The sequence below is a fragment of the Myxine glutinosa genome, chromosome 1 (assembly GCF_964187855.1).
Source record: "Myxine glutinosa chromosome 1, kmMyxGlut1.1, whole genome shotgun sequence".
Taxonomy (NCBI): Eukaryota; Metazoa; Chordata; class Myxini; order Myxiniformes; family Myxinidae; genus Myxine; species Myxine glutinosa.
The window spans coordinates 1895501-1918404 of NC_136261.1; the positions used below are offsets into that span (position 1 = coordinate 1895501).

Consider the following 22904-nt stretch of genomic DNA (forward strand, 5'->3'; position numbering starts at 1 on the left):
GTATATTTGTTTGCATTGGAACCATTATTAACAGATCAATATGGGTGTCAATTTTATTTCAATTTCGTAAAATTTGTCTTTTAATTTTAGAAACGCTAATACACAAATAGACAAAAAGTTTATTTTTAGAAAACCCCTATAATGTCACATTGAAATTACCCTTTGGATTCCCACAATAATTTATCCAAATTTGACAACACACCCATTAACATGTCAGTCGACCACTGACCTATCAATCATGCAAAACAATAGTCCAAAATTCCCACCTGATGATCATGTGATGCTTGTCACTTGGTTTCCAAAAAAAATTTCAAAGCAATGTTCCACACTTTTGTAAATTGTAAAAAATTGTTTTGCCCAAAATGCTCCCAAAAGCCACATTTATAATTGGCAAATATGGGGCTTCCAGAATGAACTCTAATTCTGGATCTTTTAATTCATGTTCCAAAAAAAAAATATCCAATTTTGGCATTTGATCAATTAATTATTAATTCGCTAACAAGGAAAAAGTAAAAATCATTATTGCTCCGAAAACTTTTCAGACACAAGAAGCATCAACAGTTATTCATGTTGGTCTAATGATTTAATCTGTTGAGGCCAGTCGTCATTTGGGATCTACAGCAATGAAGGCCTAATCGTTATCGGAGGTACCGGTAAGCACTGGTACCCTTGATCTTGGTTTGTCCTATGAACTAGTCTTCCTATTTGAATATGGACACCGTCGTTTCCAGTGTCCCATATTTCCACACTTGTAACATCGGTTTCTGTCATTGCCTGATCTGCCCACCTGCTCACGTGTATTGGTGGGCTGCATCTCTGGATCCCTGGGTTGCCACTGCGATCTTTGGTTATCTCCTGAACCATGAAAAAATTATCTGTGCTGTTCCTTTTGGGGAGACAAATGGGAATCAGATGGGACAACTGTCACTTTTATTCCTATTTTCGAGGGCAGTTGTGCATTTATCTCCTCCAATGTATCCTGCATTCTTTTTATTTTAAGTTCTAGGTCCATTATCCGTTCTTGCTGTTCCCATTTTCTGGATTCTACATCCCAATAATGGAATGCAAGCCAGTCTACTGTTAAATTCTGTTGCTTCCTGGCTTTCAATTCTTGTCCTAATCTCTCCAATCGACTTCGCTCAAATGTACCATCTCTTGGAAATTCCTTAGCATGTCCCTTTGTCCACAAATACCAATTCTCAACCTCTCTAATAGCCTCTTCACCATAACGGTCGTACATATAATATGCACAAGTACCTTTTTGTGGAATATCTGGTTGTCCTTGTGTATTCTTCCAAGCTCCGTTCCCCATTCTGCCTGTATGTGAATAACACTCAGTATTCACTCAATGTACCAGGTAAATTACTGGGATCTGCGCTTTGGAATACACCTGTACACACCTGTACTATATGTACCCAAAATAAAATCTACTAGAGTTTGTTCCACCTTTTATCAAAGTAGCGTTGGCTGCGTTGTTGCCTAGCTTGTTCCTATAAAGCTCCACTCGTACTTCCAGGAAGGATGTCTCCACCTGTGCAAACGGTGATTTCCAGAGAATCTCTCTCACCTGTGGCTTTCGCACAACCCAATCTCACAGATCGGTATTGCAGATGAGCCAAATGGGTCAGTATGAAATGGGTGAATCCGCAGATCTCCCGTTCTGCTGAACGGGGAATCACACAATGGTAACCGCATATATATATCTATATATAGACTTACCACCTTGCTCAATTTCCAAGGTTGTCTTCACATTGATAATATCTCACAAATATATCAAGGCTTCTTCCTTGAAACCGCACTTTCATCAATCAATCAATCAATTTATTCAATTAAATCAATGCAATTATTCAATTTCATCAATAAATCAAATTAATCATTTTAGATGACTCCCTACATAAGCCTTTTCCCAATGTTGCCAGAAGAGTTTTATCTGTTGACTGAGATCTGTGATCATTGGTCGTCACCTCTGACCCACACCTCATGTCAATTGACGAATCACTGTTCTGTCCTCAAGTCATATCTGACATATTTTTTTTCCCAATCTTGTCTGCCCATTGTATCACAAATTCGACTTTTGCAACCACTAAAGGCAACTCATCCTTCATTCGTGAGACAGTCAGCCAAAATTGATCAGACAGATATGGAACAGTTCATTGGGAAAAAATATCTCAATTTGAATGGTACCCAAACGTCTTGACAATTAAAATTTCGTAAAACTCCTGAAATGTTCTACCAACGGATGACAATTAATTCATAATATTAGCCAATTTTAATCCAATCATGCTCAAATTTTGACACTTCATTTAACTCTATTACTTGTAATGCATCATTAATCCTACAGGGCTCAAAAGTTGTCCTTCAAGCCCATGCAATCATTTTACACTGAAAACCTCATGATCTCATGCCTGTCAATCACAACAATGTCATGATTTTAAAATCATCATAATGATTATCATCACTATCATAATCAGTCATACCATAATCATCCATTTGAAAAAAAAAAAACATTTCCTATATCACGACATCCACGTGGTATAATGAACAATGAAAAAAAAAGAAGAGAACTGTACATAGCAAAAGGCTACCTCCTGACCACTTAGTATACCTATTTACAAAAAGTCGTAACAATATCAAATAATCGTTTAAAAATTTTTAAAAAGAGGAAAAAAAAACGCTTCTATTGCTCCTGCCGCAGCATTCGTCATTTTGTCCGCTCATCCACCGTGACCAAACCGAGATAAAGGGAGCTCAACCATAGGAATACCATAGAAGCCTCAACCATAGGAGCTCAACGTAATGACGACTCGGCCACAAAAACAAGCAGATTTCGCAGGACGTTACGCTAAACGTTACAAAAATAATTGGACGAGCACAGCACCCTTTCTCTAACGACCAACGCGGTCTATTAGTGGTTCTTTGGACTTGTGGAATTTACCTGAAAAAAAAATTTAAAAAATTGGGGGGAAAAAAAATAAAAAATGACAGGGACGAGCACATCACCCTTTCTCTAATGACCAACACGGTCTATTAGTGGTTCTTTGGACTCGTGCAATTATTCCGGGGCTTTCCGCACACCTCAAAGAGGTATGCCTTGTGGTGTTGCCCACCTACCACATTTAATTAATCTCAAATATTCCTTCCATTCAAATCATAATGAAATCAAAAATCAAAACAGAAATGAGAAAAAAATGAAAAGAAAATGAAAAAAAAAAAAAAAAAAATGAAAAAAAAAAAATTAAAAATGAAAAAAAAGAAAACAAAAATGAAAACAAATGACAACAAAAATGAGAAAAAAATGAAATTAAAATCACAAATCATCTCCCTCTAAAAAATCAAGTTTATTATCACAATCTTCTGATTTCAATTTAAGTATGTCAATGCTCCCTTTTTAAGAATTCACTTTTACACCAATTAAAAGACAACATGCATAATCCCTTTTCCAATTTGGTCCAACTTTAATTTTGAAAACTAACTCAAAAGTTCGGTCAAAAGGTCTAACCGATGAAAAAGTATTTGTCCACTCTAATCCATTTCCCTATCAAATCCTACAAAGGAGCCTGGAAGAGAATGGAAAATCACAAGCTCCATCAAAGGAACACCATTTCACGGGGAACACAAATATGTTGTTCCAAACCCACAACTACAAAAAAAAAACATCAGCCAAAAAAAATCCTAATAAAATTCAATAGAACACCATTTAGCTCGATACAGCCCGATTCCTCATTTCACAAGTAGGAAATACAATTCCGCCTCTTGGGGGCCCTCCAAGGAGCGAAAATATGCTTCCCACTCATCCTACCATCAAAAAAGAGGATATTACATTTAAACCCATATGGGTGTCTGTCTGCACAGAACAATTTTCATTTTCTCTACATTTGTTGATATGAATGACAGAAAACTTCCATCACAGGTGCAACATCACCTGTGCCAGTGTGTAAAATCATAATCATGTCGTTAATGACATGGTGTAGGCATCATAATCGTTTTAACACAGCAATCTTAAAATCACTGAGAAAAAATCCTGGCAAAAATCCACAATCCTGATTTCTGTGTCAATGATAATATTACCTACATAACATATTAATATTGATTTATAATAACCAATAAAATGAAGACATAACATCTCATGGCAAGGAGTTCAGGAAAAAACTAACGTTTACCTGCAAGACATATTTCCACCTCATGCATCAATTGGAACAAACGAAGCATTCAAATCCAAAATAAATTTTCAAATTTACATTCAATGGGTGTGCCTTATAGATTCTACATCCCCGTGACATGGGATTGCCTCTCATCATTTTTCATATTGATTGAATAAAATTTAGCTGTCATCCAAGATGGCCACCGAAAAATAAAAATCCTTTAAAAATGTATATTTTCCTGATCGGGATTCATAGGGATGATTCTAGGTGAAAATGTCATATTACAGAGCGGGAGGGTGGTGGGGAGCCAGGAATACAGGTAACAGGTAGGTTGGGAGAAGAAAAGAGAAAAAGAAGGGAGGGGGGAAGGGACGCAGGAGGGAAAAGGGGGGGGGGGGCATAGAGGAGTGAGGGGGGGGGGGGGAGTGCAAAGGAATGTACTAGGCAGTGGTGGTGGAAAGCGGGGACACAGACAAGGTAGAGAAGCTGGACAAGCTGGGATAAGGGTTTGAAGGGAGGGGGAGGTGGGAGGAAGGGGAGAGGAAGGAAGGGGTGGGAGCAAGAGGGACAGGGAGCAACACAAATAAATTGGGAGAAGAAGAAGAATAAAAAGATGAGAAAAAACAACAACACTGGCGATGAACAACAGACAGAAGAAACGACATCGACGACGGTGCCCAGCGCTCTGAATGTCAAAGTGAAGAGATTCACAGAAGCGCGGGTAAACGGCGGGAGTAACGATACGCACCATCCTCGTGCCACTTTAAAATGCAAAATTAATGTAACCTAACGGTGCTCCTCATTTTGCCTGCACTGTTTTCAATCGGTGCTAGGTCTGAGATTGCCGGGAGCATTCGTACCGTGGTACTGTACTGTTTGCCAACCGTACCAACAGTGCACGGAATCCTCCAGGCCTGACCCAGATTAATAACCCAATATTTATTGCATGCTTAACTCGTGCTTTTGGGATTCATGATCCTACACAATCCCAAAACGTGCTGTCTCACGTTTGAAGAATCATTTAAGAAATTAAATAATTCTCATTTCCGAATCCACACATACACTCAAAATCATTCATCGAGTTACAGACCATGAACATCAATAGACATTAACAGACAGAGAGACGTAGTGAAGAAGAAGAAGAGAAAGGGAGATGAAGAAAGGAGAGAATAACATCGACAGGATCTACAAAGCATTTGCATTCAATCCCGGGAATCATTTGCATCCCGGGAATCATTTGCATCCCGGGAAGCCATTGCTGCTTAGTGCAGTAAATAATAGGCAACTTCTCTTTCCAGGAGCACGCCTTATCAAGGCACGTTTTTTGCATGCACCTTGACCCCATGGCCAAGGCACAACATAAATTTTCACGAAAATCGAATTCATCGCAAGAAAATGATGACGTCACACACATGCGATGTCCATGTCCACCTACACGCATGCGCACTTGACTTTTATCGGAAAAAAAAAACGCGTACTTTTAATGCCATTTTAACCCATTAGAAATACTAACGGATGAAGGCATTTTATATCTTCTTCAATTATTGCCGACATCCATCAAAATCCCAACATTAATTTAAGCGTCCACAATATAATTTCGTGGTAAAAATGCGATCGACACTTCCGGGTTTATTTTTTCCAACTTATACACCGCCCTTTTATGTCGTGAGAATTTATGCGTCCTCTCGAGAAAGATTGTTTTTTAAACATATCACAATGTTCAGACAACAAATACGTTCTTACGAAACCATATTTCGCAACTATAGTAAAAAGAATTGTCGTATCGTCACACGATTACCCAAAGACACCAATCAATACGCTATTTGTCAACAGGAAACATGTCATCAACCTGTTCTCAGGAAACATGTCAAAATCGTACTTGTCAAGAGAAAAACCGTTATATTAATTGCAATTTATCCCTATATTCTATTCCAACAAATCAGTGAAGAGATCAAATATATTTTACTAAAAAAATATAGACTGCTCAATACGCCGTCATGGTGGACAAACACCGTCTAGATTTTACACACACATCGCCAGGAGAATACGTAATGTGAATCAAAACACCTTACAACCTACACGGATCGTTCACAAATGTTCGCAATCCTTCCCTCAAACCAACCCACAGCGTTATTGAAACAGGAAAAAATGTCATATGGGAAAAATCAATCAATAATTCCCACGTCTCGGTGGATCGACTCAAGCCGGCCCACCTCGATGTGGACCACCCACCGCCGGTGGCTCGGCCCCCGCGTCGGGGCCGCCCCCCGGCGGGCGGACCCCCGGCACAGCCCAGCACCGCCGGCACGCCGCCCCCCGGTCCGGCACCCATCCCGGGTAGAGCCGGGGGCATCCCAGCTGGTATCCCTGCACCCCGGACGCCGCCGGTCGCCAGAGGGCGATTCGGCCGGGTCATCCGTTTGCCCCGCAAACTGGCCCTCCAGGTGCGTGGGAATTCTGGGGGGGGCGCGTGTGGCGGACACGAAAGCCCACTGGCGTGGTGACATCATTCCGCGCACCAAGTGGGCGGCGGCCACGCCCGAGGGGTAGGCGTGGCCTCAGGATATACACCGGGCGCGCAGCCCGGAGCACGCCAGTGCAACAGTGACCTCTTGTCAATAAAGACACTTTTGTTTTAACTGCGTTGGCCGCTTCCTCCTTGGTAGCAAGTCGCGCGCGTAGTACCGCGCTTCAGTAGCCAAGTTTTTTTTTTACACTTTGTGAAAGTGGCTTAAATGCTAAAATGGCCTGTGGAGTCCTGGACCATGTTAGTGCAAAGTGTTCTAGTGGGTAAAGCTCAAGATATATTTTCGGCTTTACTGATTGACCAATGTGCAGATTATGAGATAGTGAAGAAAACCATTCTCAAAGCCTATGAATTGGTCCCTGAAGCTTACCGGCAAAAATTCCGGAATACCAGGAAGAGGGAGAGTGAGACCCATGTGGAGTTTGCCAGAATGAAGGAAACCATGTTTGATCGGTGGTGTGATTCGAAAGTGGTTGGGAAAGACTTCAAACTGTTGCGACAATTAATCTTGGTGGAGGAGTGTGTCCACGAGGACATTAAAGTACATCTGGAGGAAAAGAAGGTACCAGAGTTGTATGAGGCAGCAACCGTGGCAGATGACTATGCCTTGACACACAGGATGGGGTTCCACAAACCTAACTTCCCGCCTAGAGTTCGCCAGGGGAGTTATGGCACATCCGGTGCGGAGAACGAAAATTCATGGGGGCGGCCTAGAGATGACGATGAGGACAACTCTGATACCGCCACTTTTAGGGATCAGAAGTCTACAGTTCCAAGACAGACATATCTTCCGGGGGGCTCAAGGCGGACCACGAGTTTTTCCTCCGGGCCTACTTGCGCTTTTTGCAAGAAACCTGGACACTTGATGTCCCAATGTTATGCTCTGGAAAGGAAAAATCAAGAGCGGAGTCAGACTAGTACAACTCCGAATGCATTGGAAAATGTGAGAAATCGTCCTTGGAGGACAGAGCCTTGTGAGGGTTCCCATGCCAAAGTTACGGCATCACAGAACGACCTTGTTCAAGAGGGTTACAAACCATTTATTTCAGAGGGGTTTGTGTCACTGGATGGAGACTTAAAGAACCAGAGGCCTGTTAGGATATTGAGGGACACAGGAGCACATCAATCTTTGATGCTTGAGGGCATTTTGCCATTGTCAGTGAAGACGGCAACTGGTGTCAGTGTTCGTTTACAGGGGGTTGGTGGCTATGTTAAAGCCCCACTTCATGTCATCCATTTGCAGTCTGATTTGGTGTCAGGACCGGTCACCGTAGGTTTACAAGCCACTCTACCTGTAGAGGGAGTATCTTTTGTTATCGGGAATGATTTGGCCGGTGGTCAAGTTTCTGGTAACCCGATGTTTGTTGAAAAGCCTAGTATGGAAAATAACACCGCACAGGTAGAGCAGGAGATTCCGGGTATCTTTCCATCCTGTACGGCGACTCGAGCTATGGGTAGGAAGCGCCCTGAAGAGAAGAGGAAGCACCCTGAAACTAAGTGTTGGCACACACAAGTCAGGGATGGAAGCAATGTTGGCAAGCTCTTTGTAGGTGGACTGAACTTCAACACAAGGGAAGATGTTCTGGATTCTGTCTTCGGCAAATATGGACCGCTCTTGGAAGTGCTGCTGATAAAAGACAGGGAGACGCAAAAGTCAAGAGGATTTGGCTTTGTCACATTTGAAAACACAAAGGATGCCAAAGATGCAGAAAAGGATTTGAATGGCATGGATTTGGATGGTCGGACCATAACAGTCGAGAAGGCAGGCATAGGCGTCGAGGGGGCTACAGAGGAGGAAAACGTGGAGGTAGTTTCAGGGGTGGCTATGGCTCCCGGGGTGGGAGTAGTAGTTTTGGTGGTGGCCGCAGTCGATATTTCTACGGAGGTTCCCAGAGTTACGGCAGCTCCCGAAGGGATGATTTATCAGGGTCGTGGCCGAGAAGGAGACCGCTATTCACGTGACTACAGCGACAAGCGGTCCAACCGTGATTATTATGAAAGTTAGGAAGAGTTGAAGCACTGAATGCTGCGGAGCAGCCGAGCCAAGTTTCCTCCACGGATTAACCGTGAACGCCACGTTCCTAAAGGCGTCCATGTAGTGAACTTTCCTACACAGATTAACCATGAACTCCACGTTCCTAAAGGCGTCCATATCGTGAATACTTCCAGGCCTCACCACCCAACCACCATGGAACCTGGCTCGCAGCTCGGCCTCCCGGAAAATGTGCTATAGATTTGCTTGACTTTGGATTTTTGATCACAACCCCTCAACCTTCATTCAAAAGAAACTAAAAATAAAAATCAGAGGTTGATGAGATGGAGTTTGGCTTTGCAGGAGTTCAACTGGGAAATTGAGCATGGAAAGGGCAGGGACAATGTCGTTGCTGATGCTTTGTCCAGAGTGAATTAACTTTGGAAATCTCTGTATGTTGTTTGAAGTTTTGTTGCTTTATTTTTGGGAAATATTGATTATCGTTGCTCATGGGAATTGATGATTTGGGTGTGAGTTTACTTTTGTTTGTTGGGAGAGTTTTGCCTCCAAAGAAAGTTTTCACTATGTTCAAACTTTCTTTCTTGAGGGGGGGAAGTGTTACGGATTCGTCACTTCCGGTGTTGTGGTTTTCATCCACTTGAAACATTTCTGGTTCTATGTATTATTATTATTATTGTTTGAGGGAAATAGCCATTATTATTATCAAAAGGTAAAAAGGTTAATGTTAAATGAAACAGGAAACAGTTTCGGGAACCGGAAGATGAAGAAGAAGAGGAGGTGAGAGAAAAGAAAGGAGCGAAAAGTCGGACAAGAAGCTGGTTGCTTTGCGTTCTGGATCGAACGTTGTCGAGCAAGAGTCACGAGTGAACTTTGAATTTCCTGGATAGGAATTCCTGCGATAGTGGTTATCGCTGTGACTGGTCAACCTGGGTGTCAGGTTTGGCGTTGGGATTCTGAAGAATCATCGCCGGGTCGTTGCGACTCCAGAACGAGCCGTCGGCCATTTTGATTTGTGCGCTTCGCGCGTCAAGCAAGGTATTTGCTTCGTCAGCCATTTCCACCGCTTTCAGACGTATCTGATGTGTGTGTGTGCACCGTGCCTTTTGGAAGATTAATTTGCGGTTCGCCGACTGAGCCGTGAAAGTTCAGACCTGGAGGGCGCCTTTGGATTTCCCATTCGCCTTGAGTTTGCCTTACGCAGTGGTGCCTTTGGATTTCCCATTTGCCTTGAGTTTACTTTACGCAGTTTTGGACCACGTGACTCTTTGCGCCGCTTCGGCCGCATACGCCTTTCTGCTGTTTTGGCGGTGTGACCGGGCCCGTCATCTGAACGGGGTTCGGGTTTCGATTCGACATCGCTCTAATGATCACTGGAGGGGATCAACTTTGAGCTATAGAGACAATGGGGAATGTTCTTTTTTCACTCACTTGGAGCACAGTGAGTTATCCTATACTAGCTGATGGTACCATAATAAAATGTGTTGACTGTACTTTTGATTGCAATTATTGTTGTATCGTTATTCTTGTGTGATTTTTCATACAATATTTGTTTGTTGATAACCATTGGTGTGGTTTCCCTATTGATGTTTGACACAGAATAACATTTTTCTGCCGTGGCTCCTCTCGGGGCTCGGAGGTACACCGTGACCAGGGGGTCGGGGAGGAGCACGTAACACATTCTCTCCACGGGATTGCTTAGCAGGACGAGAGACAGCATTCTCTCCACAGCGTTTCTTCCCAGCACGAGAGACAGCATTCTCTCCACAGCGTTTCTTACCAGCACGAGAGACAGCATTCTCTCTACGGGGTTTCTTACCAGCACGAGAGACAGCATTCTCTCCACGGGGTTGCTTAGCAGCACGAGAGACAGCATTCTCCCCACGGGGTTGCTTAGCAGCACGAGAGACAGCATTCTCCCCACGGGGTTGCTTAGCAGCACGAGAGACAGCATTCTCTCCACAGCGTTTCATACCAGCACGAGTGACCGCATTCTCTCTACGGGGTTTCTTCCCAGCACGAGAGACAGCATTCTCTCCACAGCGTTTCTTACCAGCACGAGAGACAGCATTCTCTCCACAGCGTTTCTTACCGGCACGAGAGACAGCATTCTTTCCACGGGGTTGCTTAGCAGCATGAGAGACAGCATTCTCTGACAGAGACAGAGACAGCATTCGGGGCTGCTTAGCAGGACGTGAGACAGCATTCTCTCCACAGTGTTTCATACCAGCACGAGTGACCGCATTCTCTCCAGTGTTTCTTACCAGCACGAGAGACAGCATTCTCTCCACGGGGTTGCTTAGCAGGGCAAGAGACAGCATTCTCTCCACAGCGTTTCTTACCAGCACGAGTGACAGCATTCTCTTCAGTGTTTCTTACAAGCATGAGAGACAGCATTCTCTCCACAGTGTTTCTTCCCGGCATGAGAGACAGCATTCTCTCCACAGTGTTTCTTCCCGGCACGAGAGACAGCATTCTCTCCACAGTGTTTCTTACCAGCACGAGAGACAGCATTCTCCCCACGGGGTTTCTTACCAGCACGAGAGACAGCATTCCTTCCACAGTGTTCCTTCCCAGCACGAGAGACAGCATTCTCTCCACAGTGCTTCTTACCAGCACGAGAGACAGCATTCTCTCTACGGTGTTTCTTACCTGCACGAGAGACAGCATTTTCTCCACGGGGTTTCTTACCAGCACGAGAGACAGCATTCTCTCCACAGCGTTTCTTACCAGCACAAGAGGCCGCATTCTCTCCACAGTGTTTCTTACCTGCCCGAGAGACAGCATTCTCTCCACAGTGTTTCTTCCCAGCACGAGAGACAACATTCTCTCCACAGTGTTTCTTACCTGCACGAGAGACAGCATTCTCTCGACCGGGTTTCTTACCAGTACGAGAGACAGCATTCTCTCCACAGTGTTTCTTACCAGCATGAGAGACAGCATTCTCTCCACGCGTTTTTCTTACCAGCACGAGAGACAGCATTCTCTCCACAGTGTTTCTTCCCAGCATGAGAGACAGCATTCTCTCCACAGTGTTTCTTCCCAGCATGAGAGACAACATTCTCTCTACAGGGTTTCTTACCAGCACGAGAGACACCATTCTCTCCACAATGTTTCTTACCAGCACGAGAGACAGCATTCTCTCTACGGGGTTTCATACCTGCACGAGAGACAGCATACTCTCTACGGGGTTTATTACCTGCAAGAGAGACAGCAATCTCTCCACAGCGTTTCTTACCAGCACGAGAGACAGCATTCTCTCCACAGCGTTTTTTTAAATCTAAAAGCATCTTCTACATGTCACGCATAAACCATCTCCCACCAGCCGTGCACATGACACTTCTGAAAGCATCTTCTACACGTCACGTCACGTATGAACCATCTCCCACCAGCCGTGCGCATTCCAGTTCTAAAAGCATCTTCTACACGTCACGCATAAACTATCTCCCACCAGCCGTGCACATTACAGTTCTAAAAGCATCTTCGACACGTCATGTATGAACCATCTCCCACCAGCCGTGTACATTACAGTTCCAAAAGCATCTTCTACGCGTCACGCATAAACCATCTCTCACCAGCCATGCACATGACACTTCTAACAGCATCTTCTACATGTCACGTATGAACCATCTCCCACCAGCCGTGCACATGACACTTCCAAAAGCATCTTCTACACGTCACACATAAACCATCTCCCACCAGCCGTGCACATGACACTTCTAACAGCATCTTCTACACGTCACGCATGAACCATCTCCCAGCAGCTGTGCACATGACACTTCTAAAAGCATCTTCTACACGTCACGCATAAAACATCTCCCACCAGCCGTGCACATGACACTTCTAACAGCATCTTCTACACGTCACGCATAAACCATCTCCCACCAGCCGTGCACATTACAGTTCTAAAAACATCTTTCACACATCACACATAAAGCTGCTGCACCTGCGCAACCATGCGATTCGACATTCCTTTCACGGATGTATTTGCCTTTTTGGGGGGTGTATTCACGGTTTTTCTGACATGCTTTGACATTCGTTGCATTTGCCAAGAACGTATCCCCCGGGAGTGCAGGGGGTGTCCGACTACTTGAACACTGTATAACACAAATCACCTTTGGCACTTTCAAACCCCTTCTGCATGGCATTAATTAGACAAAATATTATGACATTTCACATCATTATGATCAATCAAATGTGATGCGTGCAGACCCCGCCCATGTCCTTGTTTTTGTGAGGGGTAAGGTGTTCTCGGGTTTACATCATTATATGTTTTGCATCATGTCCTTGTTTATTTCCTGTTCAAGTTATTTCCTGTTCTGAAAAGTGAAAAGGTAGTTCTTTTTTGTAAAACCACAATTTGGATAGGAATCTCTTTACGAGTTTCTGAACCGTTTCTAAATAGATATGTGGTGTGTTCAGAATGCAGAACGAGTTGTGCATACCCAGCGACATGACCTCCTGAAACAGCTGGACAGCATCATGAAACAGCAACAAGATCTGACCGAACGACGTCTCTCCTGGGAGAAGTACCTTTCTTTATCCGCTCTGTTCATGCATGTCATGTTAATCTGATAAACCAAGACTTAAAAATATGAATGATTTACAGGAAAAAAGGGGCTGACAGGACGACACCATGAACAAACAAGAAATTCCTGTTCTAACCAGCAGGGGGCACTGCATCAAGGGCTGTGACCTCGGCTAATAATGCTACCCCACAGCGAGTGCTGCATGTAAATGAAGAAGAGCAAAATACAAGAAGGCAAAATGCAAGAGTTAAAATATTCGCGTTATCGAAACATCAAGATGCGATAATCAGGCAGTTTCTCAGTATTATATGGTACGACATCCCCATTGGTAAATTGTTCATTAGATGTTTAACATGCAAAATAAATTTAAACAATTTTTCAATTTTTGATTACGGTCCTGAAAATAGCAAACGACGTGATATTTAGACATGGACTAATGTGTCACACGTATGGACCCACACATGTTACCCGCATGGGCGACCACTCACACGGGGTGAAGGCTCCAAGGGAACAGAAACCTCGAATCGGCCAAATTGAACAATCGAGGCGAATCTTCCAGTTTGATGTTAAAACAAATGGTTGGGGTAAAACTGGGACCCCAATGGCGGAACGATAAAAGACCCTCCGAACAGGGTCTCACAATTGTTACAACCAATGGTGAACAGGATTAGCTTGCAGATTAAAAGTGCATGAGGTGTTGTTTGCTTGTTTGCGACGCTACTCCTCCGAGCTCATCAGGTTCATCACTACGAAACTTCACAGGATCAGATTTTCAAGCGGTGAAACCGCTTCAATATTTGGCGATGTCCGTCCGTCCGTCAAAATGAAGAAGAAGAACCTTTCTACCATGTTTAATTCTAAAGAGTAGTTATTGGGGGTTCCAAAGGGTAAATCTCAAGGGGAATAAAGGGTAATTCGAAGGGATTTAAAAGGGTAATTCTAATGGGTTCTAAAGGGTAATTCTAAAGAGTAATTATTGGGGGTTCCAAAGGGTAAATCTCAAGGGGAATAAAGGGTAATTCGAAGGGATTTAAAAGGGTAATTCTAATGGGTTCTAAAGGGTAATTCTAAAGAGTAATTATTGGGGGTTCTAAAGGGTAAATCTCAAGGGGAATAAAGGGTAATTCGAAGGGATTTAAAAGGGTAATTCTAATGGGTTCTAAAGGGTAATTCTAAAGAGTAGTTATTGGGGGTTCTAAAGGGTAAATCTCAAGGGGAATAAAGGGGTAATTCGAAGGGATTTAAGAGGGTAATTCTAATGGGTTCTAAATGGTAATTCTAAGGTATTTAAAAGGGTAATTCTAATGGGTTCTAAAGGGTAATTCTAAAGAGTAGTTATTGGGGGTTCTAAAGGGTAAATCTCAAGGGGAATAAAGGGGTAATTCGAAGGGATTTAAGAGGGTAATTCTAATGGGTTCCAAAGGGTAATTCTAACGGATTTAAAAGGGTAATTCTAAAGGTTTCTAAATGGTTCTAAAGGATAATTCGAATGGGTCCAAAAGGGTAATTCTAATTGTGTTACCAGGTAACGCTGGGTACCTTTGCTTGTTATTCAAAAAATATCACATCAAAGACACAGAGTTAGAAATCTCTCAGCGAAAGACAAACAGAACATGCTCACAGATGGGAAATATGGAACAAAATATTTCAACTAAAAACCTTATGTTTAAATACCTATTAATATCACCTCCTTGGGTGCCTGTTTAACCATCCTGTTCCCTTTCCTCCTCTGGATTTACACAGGATACTTAACCTTTACATTGTACATTACACATCATTAGGATACTTAACCTTTACAATGTACATTACACATCATTAGGATACTTAACCTTTACATTGTACATTACACATCATTAGGATACTTAACCTTTACATTGTACATTACACATCATTAGGATACTTAACCTTTACAATGTACATTACACATCATTAGGATACTTAACCTTTACATTGTACATTATATACACAAAGAATTAAGTTAAGCACCCCCCCCCGTTTTTTTACAACCTCGCACATTACAAGTTTGTTGTCGTCAAAACAGTGTAATATACCCATGATATTGCTATATTTTCTGGAGAAGTGATATTATGGTCACATAAAAACATAACAATCATGCCGTTTTCAATATTTTATTCTGAATAATTTAAGGTGAAATTTTTTGGGAATTTTAGGCATATTTTCACCTCAATTTAAGTATGGAGCTATAGGTCCATCACGGACAGTGTGGATGACGTTTATGTTTTCTAACGTACAGTCATTGTTCTGAGAAGACCTCTAGCGATCTTTGCGTCAATAACGTGTGTAGGACCCACGTGATCGGATCACTGACTCAACCAATCACTTTTTTTCACTTTGATCACTCAATTTCATCAATGGATAATTGCTAATGTCATACCAATCATTATTTGATCTCACATACCTTAGAATATATGCCAATGTATACATATACACAAAGAATATATATTAGGGGGTGCTTACCTTAATTCGTTGTGTAGGGGTGCTTAACTTAATTCTTTGTGTATACATCATTAGGATACTTAACCTTTACAATGTACATTACACATCATTAGGATACTTAACCTTTACATTGTACATTACACATCATTAGGATACTTAACCTTTACAATGTACATTATACATCATTAGGATACTTTACCTTTACATTGTACATTACACATCATTCGGATACTTAACCTTTACATTGTACATTACACATCATTAGGATACTTAACCTTTACAATGTACATTATACATCATTAGGATACTTAACCTTTACATTGTACATTACACATCATTAGGATACTTAACCTTTACATTGTACATTACACATCATTAGGATACTTAACCTTTACAATGTACATTACACATCATTAGGATACTTAACCTTTACAATGTACATTATACATCATTAGGATACTTTACCTTTACATTGTACATTATACATCATTAGGATACTTTACCTTTACATTGTACATTACACATCATTCGGATACTTAACCTTTACATTGTACATTACACATCATTAGGATACTTAACCTTTACAATGTACATTATACATCATTAGGATACTTTACCTTTACATTGTACATTACACATCATTCGGATACTTAACCTTTACATTGTACATTACACATCATTAGGATACTTAACCTTTACATTGTACATTATACATCATTAGGATACTTAACCTTTATATTGTACATTACACATTATTAGGATACTTAACCTTTACATTGTACATTACACATCATTAGGATACTTAACCTTTACATTGTACATTATACATCATTAGGATACTTAACCTTTACAATGTACATTATACATCATTAGGATACTTAACCTTTACATTGTACATTACACATCATTAGGATACTTAACCTTTACATTGTACATTACACATCATTAGGATACTTAACCTTTACATTGTACATTATACATCATTAGGATACTTAACCTTTACATTGTCCATTACACATTATTAGGATACTTACTCTGTACAATGTACATTACACCTCATTGGGATACTTCACCTTTCCATTGTACATTACACCTCATTAGGATACTTACTCTGTACAATGTACATTACACCTCATTGGGATACTTACTCTGTACAATGTGCATTACACCTCATTGGGATACTTACTCTGTACAATGTGCATTACACCTCATTAGGATACTTACTCTGTACAATGTGCATTGCACCTCATTAGGATACTTACTCTGTACAATGTGCATTACATCTCATTAGAATACTTACCCAGTACAATGTGCATTACACCTCATTAGGATACTTACCCTGTACAATGTGCATTACACCTCATTAGGATACTTACCCTGTACAATGTACATTACACCTCATTAGGATACTTACCCTGTACAATGTACATTACACCTCATTAGGATACTTACCCTGTACAATGTGCATTACACCTCATTAGGATACTTACCCTGTACAATGTGCATTACACCTCATTTGAATACTTACCCTGTACAATGTACATTACACCTCATTGGGATACTTACCCTGTACAATGTACATTACACATCATTAGAATACTTACTCTGTACAATGTGCATTACACCTCATTTGAATACTTACCCTGTACAATGTACATTACACCTCATTGGGATACTTACCCTGTACAATGTGCATTACACCTCATTAGGATACTTACCCTGTACAATGTACATTACACCTCATTAGGATACTTACCCTGTACAATGTACATTACACCTCATTAGAATACTTACCCTGTACAATGTACTTTACACCTCATTAGGATACTTACCCTGTACAATGTGCATTACACCTCATTAGAATACTTACCCTGTACAATGTACATTACACCTCATTAGTATACTGAAGCTTTACATTGTACATTACACCTCATTAGGATACTTACCGTGTACAATGTACATTACACCTCATTAGGATACTTACCCTGTGCAATGTGCATTACACATCATTAGGATACTTACTCTGTACAATGTGCATTACACCCCATTAGGATACTTAACCTTTCCATTGTACATTACACCTCATTAGGATACTTACCCTGTACAATGTGCATTACACCTCATTAGAATACTTACCCTGTACAATGTACATTACACCTCATTAGGATACTGAAGCTTTACATTGTACATTACACCTCATTAGGATACTTACCGTGTACAATGTACATTACACCTCATTAGGATACTTACCCTGTGCAATGTGCATTACACCTCATTAGGATACTTACCCTGTACAATGTGCATTACACCTCATTAGAATACTTACCCTGTACAATGTGCATTACACCTCATTAGGATACTTACCCTGTACAATGTGCATTACACCTCATTAGGATACTTACCCTGTACAATGTGCATTACACCTCATTAGGATACTTACCATGTACAATGTACATTGCACCTCATTAGGATACTTACCCTGTACAATGTGCATTACACCTCATTAGGATACTTACCCTGTACAATGTGCATTACACCTCATTAGGATACTTACCCTGTACAATGTACATTACACCTCATTAGGATACTTACCCTGTACAATGTACATTACACCTCATTAGGATACTTTCTCATTGGGATGTCAGGTGAAAAATGTGATACTCGAGAACATCTGAAGGGATTTATCTCATGATGGAAACATGTAATGATGTAAACATATAATGATGTGAACATATAATGATGTAAAAAATATAATGATGCAAAAAATATAATGTTGCAAAAAATATAATGGCGCACACATAAAATGATGCAAACATATAATGATGTAAACATATAATGATGTAAACGTATAATGATGTAAACGTATAATGATGTAAACGTATAATGATTTAAACGTATAATGATGTAAACATATAATGATGTAAACATATAATGATGTAAACATATAATGATGTAAAAATATAATGAAGTAAACATATAATGATGTAAACATATAATGATGCAAACATATCATGATGTAAACATATAATGATGTAAACATATAAGGATGTAAACATAATGATGTACACATATAATGATGTAAACATATTGTTACAGATGCGGTTGTGGATGTTGGTTTACCGAGCGGTTTGGTATGACCGCGTCTGCACAGTTTACCCGATTATGCTCGAACGTTGGCCGAGTCGCGCTATGCTAAATCAATTACGGAAAGGACACAACGGCTGGATTAAATGACACGACACCAGTGGTACAGTTCTCAAGACCTCCGGAGGAGGTTATAATAGTTCGGAACGTTAGATTACAAGGACAAGAGAGACAGCATAGGAAGATAGGCACTTAATCACGGTCTTATAGTAACCCCGACAGACGACAGATAAACAGGACGAGACTGACTCACACGGGGATTGATGGCAAGGAAGGGCAGGTAGTCGAGGCTCAAGGTGCACCTTGGCGCAGGGGCAGAATCGACGCGGTCCGGTCCAGAGATGCGGGAGGTATCTCTCAGCGCTAGAAGGTGACGTTCTTTCTCCAAGCTGGGGGCGCATCTCTCGTCACGTCCGGTAAGTGGCTGCGTATATCCGGCGGGGAGTGACACGCCCTCGGCTCGTTAGCTCCGCCCCAGATGGAATCGGCCCGTTGCTTCTTATTGGGTGCGGGGGTTACCGGGCTCCGCCATTGATGAGGAGCTGACAGCCAGCCCCTTCGTGGTAACCCCGTGGGCGCACATGGCAATGGCGGCTAACCAAGCCGGTGTGAGGACGCACACTCCCCGCACCGCGGCCGCGCCACCCCCGGTGTGGTTGTAGTTGTTGTTGTTGTTATTGTTTCATGAGGAAGATGGGAGGAGGTATGGGGAGGTCCTAAACTCACTACTGGTGCCATACAATCACATTCTGGTGCAACGAAGAGTCAGAATTAATGGAAACGAGTCCTTAACTGACATAGACTAAGAATAACTAGCAAGAGGTCCTATAGTTGTCTACGTGAGATGCGGTGAACCTGGGCACGACATTTAATGGGGGAAAAAGGGGAAGGTCGGGGCTACAGAGTGTTGTTTACAGACAATGGGACTAGGGAATGGGGGATTGGGGATAGTTGGGGAGTATTGGGGAAATAGGGGAATATTTACAAGCGGATATGGGGGCCAAATCCCATATCCGCAACAATATAATGATGCAAACATATAATGATGTAAACATATAATGATGTAAACATATAATGAGGTAAACGTATAATGATGTAAACCTATAATGATGCAAACGTATAATGATGTAAACATTTCATGATGTAAACATTTCATGATGTAAACATATAATGATGTAAACATGTAATGATGTAAACATATAATGATGTAAACATATAATGATGTAAACATATAATGATGTAAACATATTAGGATGTAAACATATAATTATGTAAACATATAATGATGTAAACATATAATGGTGTAAACGTATAATGATGTAAATGTATAATGATGTAAACATCTAATGGTGTAAACGTATAATGATGTAAATGTATAATGATGTAAACATCTAATGATGTAAACATATAATGATGTAAACATATAATGATGTAAACGTATAATGATGTAAACATATAATGATGTAAACATATAATGATGTAGACATATGAGGATGTAAACATATAATGATGTAAACATATAATGATGTAAACATATGAGGATGTAAACGTATAATGATGTAAACATATAATGATGTAAACATATAATGATGTAGACATATGAGGATGTAAACATATAATGATGTAAACATATAATGATGTAAACATATGAGGATGTAAACGTATAATGATGTAAACATATAATGATGTAAACATATAATGATGTAAACATATAATGATGTAAACATATAATGATGTAGACATATGAGGATGTAAACATATAATGATGTAAACATATAATGATGTAAACATATGAGGATGTAAACGTATAATGATGGAAACGTTTCATGATGTAAACATCTAATGATGTAAACATATAATGATGTAAACGTATAATGATGTAAACATATAATGATGTAAACATATAATGATGTAAACATATAATGATGTAAACATATGAGGATGTAAACATATAATGATGTAAATATATAATTTTTGGGTAATTAGATTAGATTTTATATAATTAGATATAATTAAAATCATATAATTAGATTTTTGGGTCAAGAGGTCAAAAGTAACAGGTTATTTTCGGTAAATCGTGTTACCATGATAACTTGTGAACCAGTGATGGGATTTTGACCAAACTTGTTATAAACATATATGATGATGCAAATATGAAGCAAGTACATTTCAGCATCAAGAGGTCAAATGTCAGAGGTCATGTCAGGTAAAAATGGTATCGAGGTAGGGATTTGTACTAAACTAATCACATGTACCATGATACATATGTTCAGATTAAATATCGAGGTCAAATGGGCTTGGGGTTTGAGGACAAGGTTGGAGTAAGCAAGGACAATGTGGACAAAAGGACAATTACAACTGAGGGTATTTCGGTCAAATGTGATACGCATATCGTGTCACACCATCAATGGGGTCAACGTTTGTCTGGTTCCTATTACACCTGGACATGTTGTACTCTTGGAATCCTTTCCTCCTTAAACCAAGCGCCACTTACTCCAACTACATCATATTCCTCACTATCCAGGTTACCTTCATGGTGTTCCATCTTACCAGTTAAACTGTGCTGTTAGTATCGAATGCTTTTAACTTTCACCTTCATACAACTGTTTTTTGTTACCTCGATTTGACAATCATGTTATCATGGCACTTCCTTCATTTTTAGTTGTGGATGTTGCAGGAAGGAGAGAGAACAGTCGGAATCAATTTTCCAACGAGAACAACAACAGGATGTACGTGAACGCGAGTACGACCATCACCTGAAGGAAGACCTGCTTCGGTGAGTTGAAGTGTATCGTGAATGGGGTCAAAATCAGGTGACTGGCCAAGGGTCAAATATGGCGGCCAAGTGTCCGACAGGTGTACAAGGCTTTGTTGTTTTTTTGAAACCCCATTTTTTGGCACATGTGTTGGTTGCTTCATGTAAGTAGTTTCGCTACATGTAACACGTGCTCCATTCTGATACCTTATTAGGATCCGCTCGACCGTGCAGCAGGAATTGCAACAAAGATTACAGGAAGCGGATGAAGCTGAAAATCGAAACAAAAGTTTGATCCACATGTCCCTACCCGTGTCCGCACCTCTACCAGTCTTGTTTATTAAATTGATAACAACACCTTCCACTCTCAACCCAACTTGTTCATCGTCATTTGCACCTCGTTCAACCCATTGATCCTCACACACATCCTCCACCTTCCCTTGTGAATTCCTCGATTCCTCTTCTGTAATCTTTCCCGGTTGTTTTAGGGGAAGGAGAGCGACTTTTTGGCTTGGAGCAGAGTTTGCAGTCCCAGCTCGACACTGCCAAACAATGTATCACTTCCCTGCAGGTAACCAATCACAGAATTAACACGGTCCATTTGGGTTAATGTGGAAACGTGTTAACTTGCAACAAAAGCACCTTTGAACATGATGCTGACTCACAGGTGTTCATCTCTCTTCCCTCTTCAAGGAAGAACTCGTTGTATCTCAAGCACAATTAACCAATGCAGCACAAAAGTGTGATGGGCTTCAGAAGGAGTTAATGGCGGCTGAGGAAAAACTGAGAAATACAAATGAAGAAACAACACAACTTTCCACAGGTGAAAATGGTTCATTTCCATGGTTCCTGAATGCGCATGCCAACACCCTGGCTCAATGTGCATTCCAGCACCCTGGCTCTTGGAGGAGCATGCCAACACCCTGGCTCCTCGAGGGGCATGTCACCCACCACCCTGGCTCCTCGAGGGGCATGCCCCCACCCTGGCTCTTCGAGGGGCATGTCATTGCACTGGATCCGAGACGAGCATGCTAACACCATGGCGGTGCATGCCACCACCCTTGCTCCTCGAGGGGCATGCCCCCACCCTGGCTCCTCGAGGAGCGTGCCAACCTCCTGGCTCCTTGAGCAACATGTCACCCCACTCCTCCCCCCCCCCCTCCCCTCCGCCGCTTCCTCATATCCCCCACCTCGAGTTATTCGGCAGACACCATTTCAGGGTATAAACTTGCCACTTATTTTGAGAAATATGAAGGAGGAATTATTCAGAACGATATTGGGAAGGGGTTGAGAAAGGGTGAGGGATTGAATGGAGGAAGGAAGGGGAATGTTTAAGATATATTGGGGGTTTTAGACTTAA

The 22904-nt window shown here is 41.3% G+C and overlaps 1 protein-coding gene across 5 annotated transcripts in view; it reads left to right on the forward strand.

The window, feature by feature from the left end:
- The window catches only part of OFD1 (OFD1 centriole and centriolar satellite protein), a 136102-nt gene that overhangs the window by 95492 nt on the left and 17706 nt on the right, over window positions 1-22904 (forward strand). For all 5 annotated transcript variants that reach the window (XM_078775777.1, XM_078775885.1, XM_078775827.1 and 2 more), the window contains 5 exons: window positions 13082-13188; window positions 21467-21565; window positions 21760-21833; window positions 22033-22115; window positions 22238-22367. In XM_078775777.1, the coding sequence (XP_078631903.1) occupies window positions 13082-13188; window positions 21467-21565; window positions 21760-21833; window positions 22033-22115; window positions 22238-22367 (493 nt within the window). The remainder of the gene's footprint in view (window positions 1-13081; window positions 13189-21466; window positions 21566-21759; window positions 21834-22032; window positions 22116-22237; window positions 22368-22904) is intronic.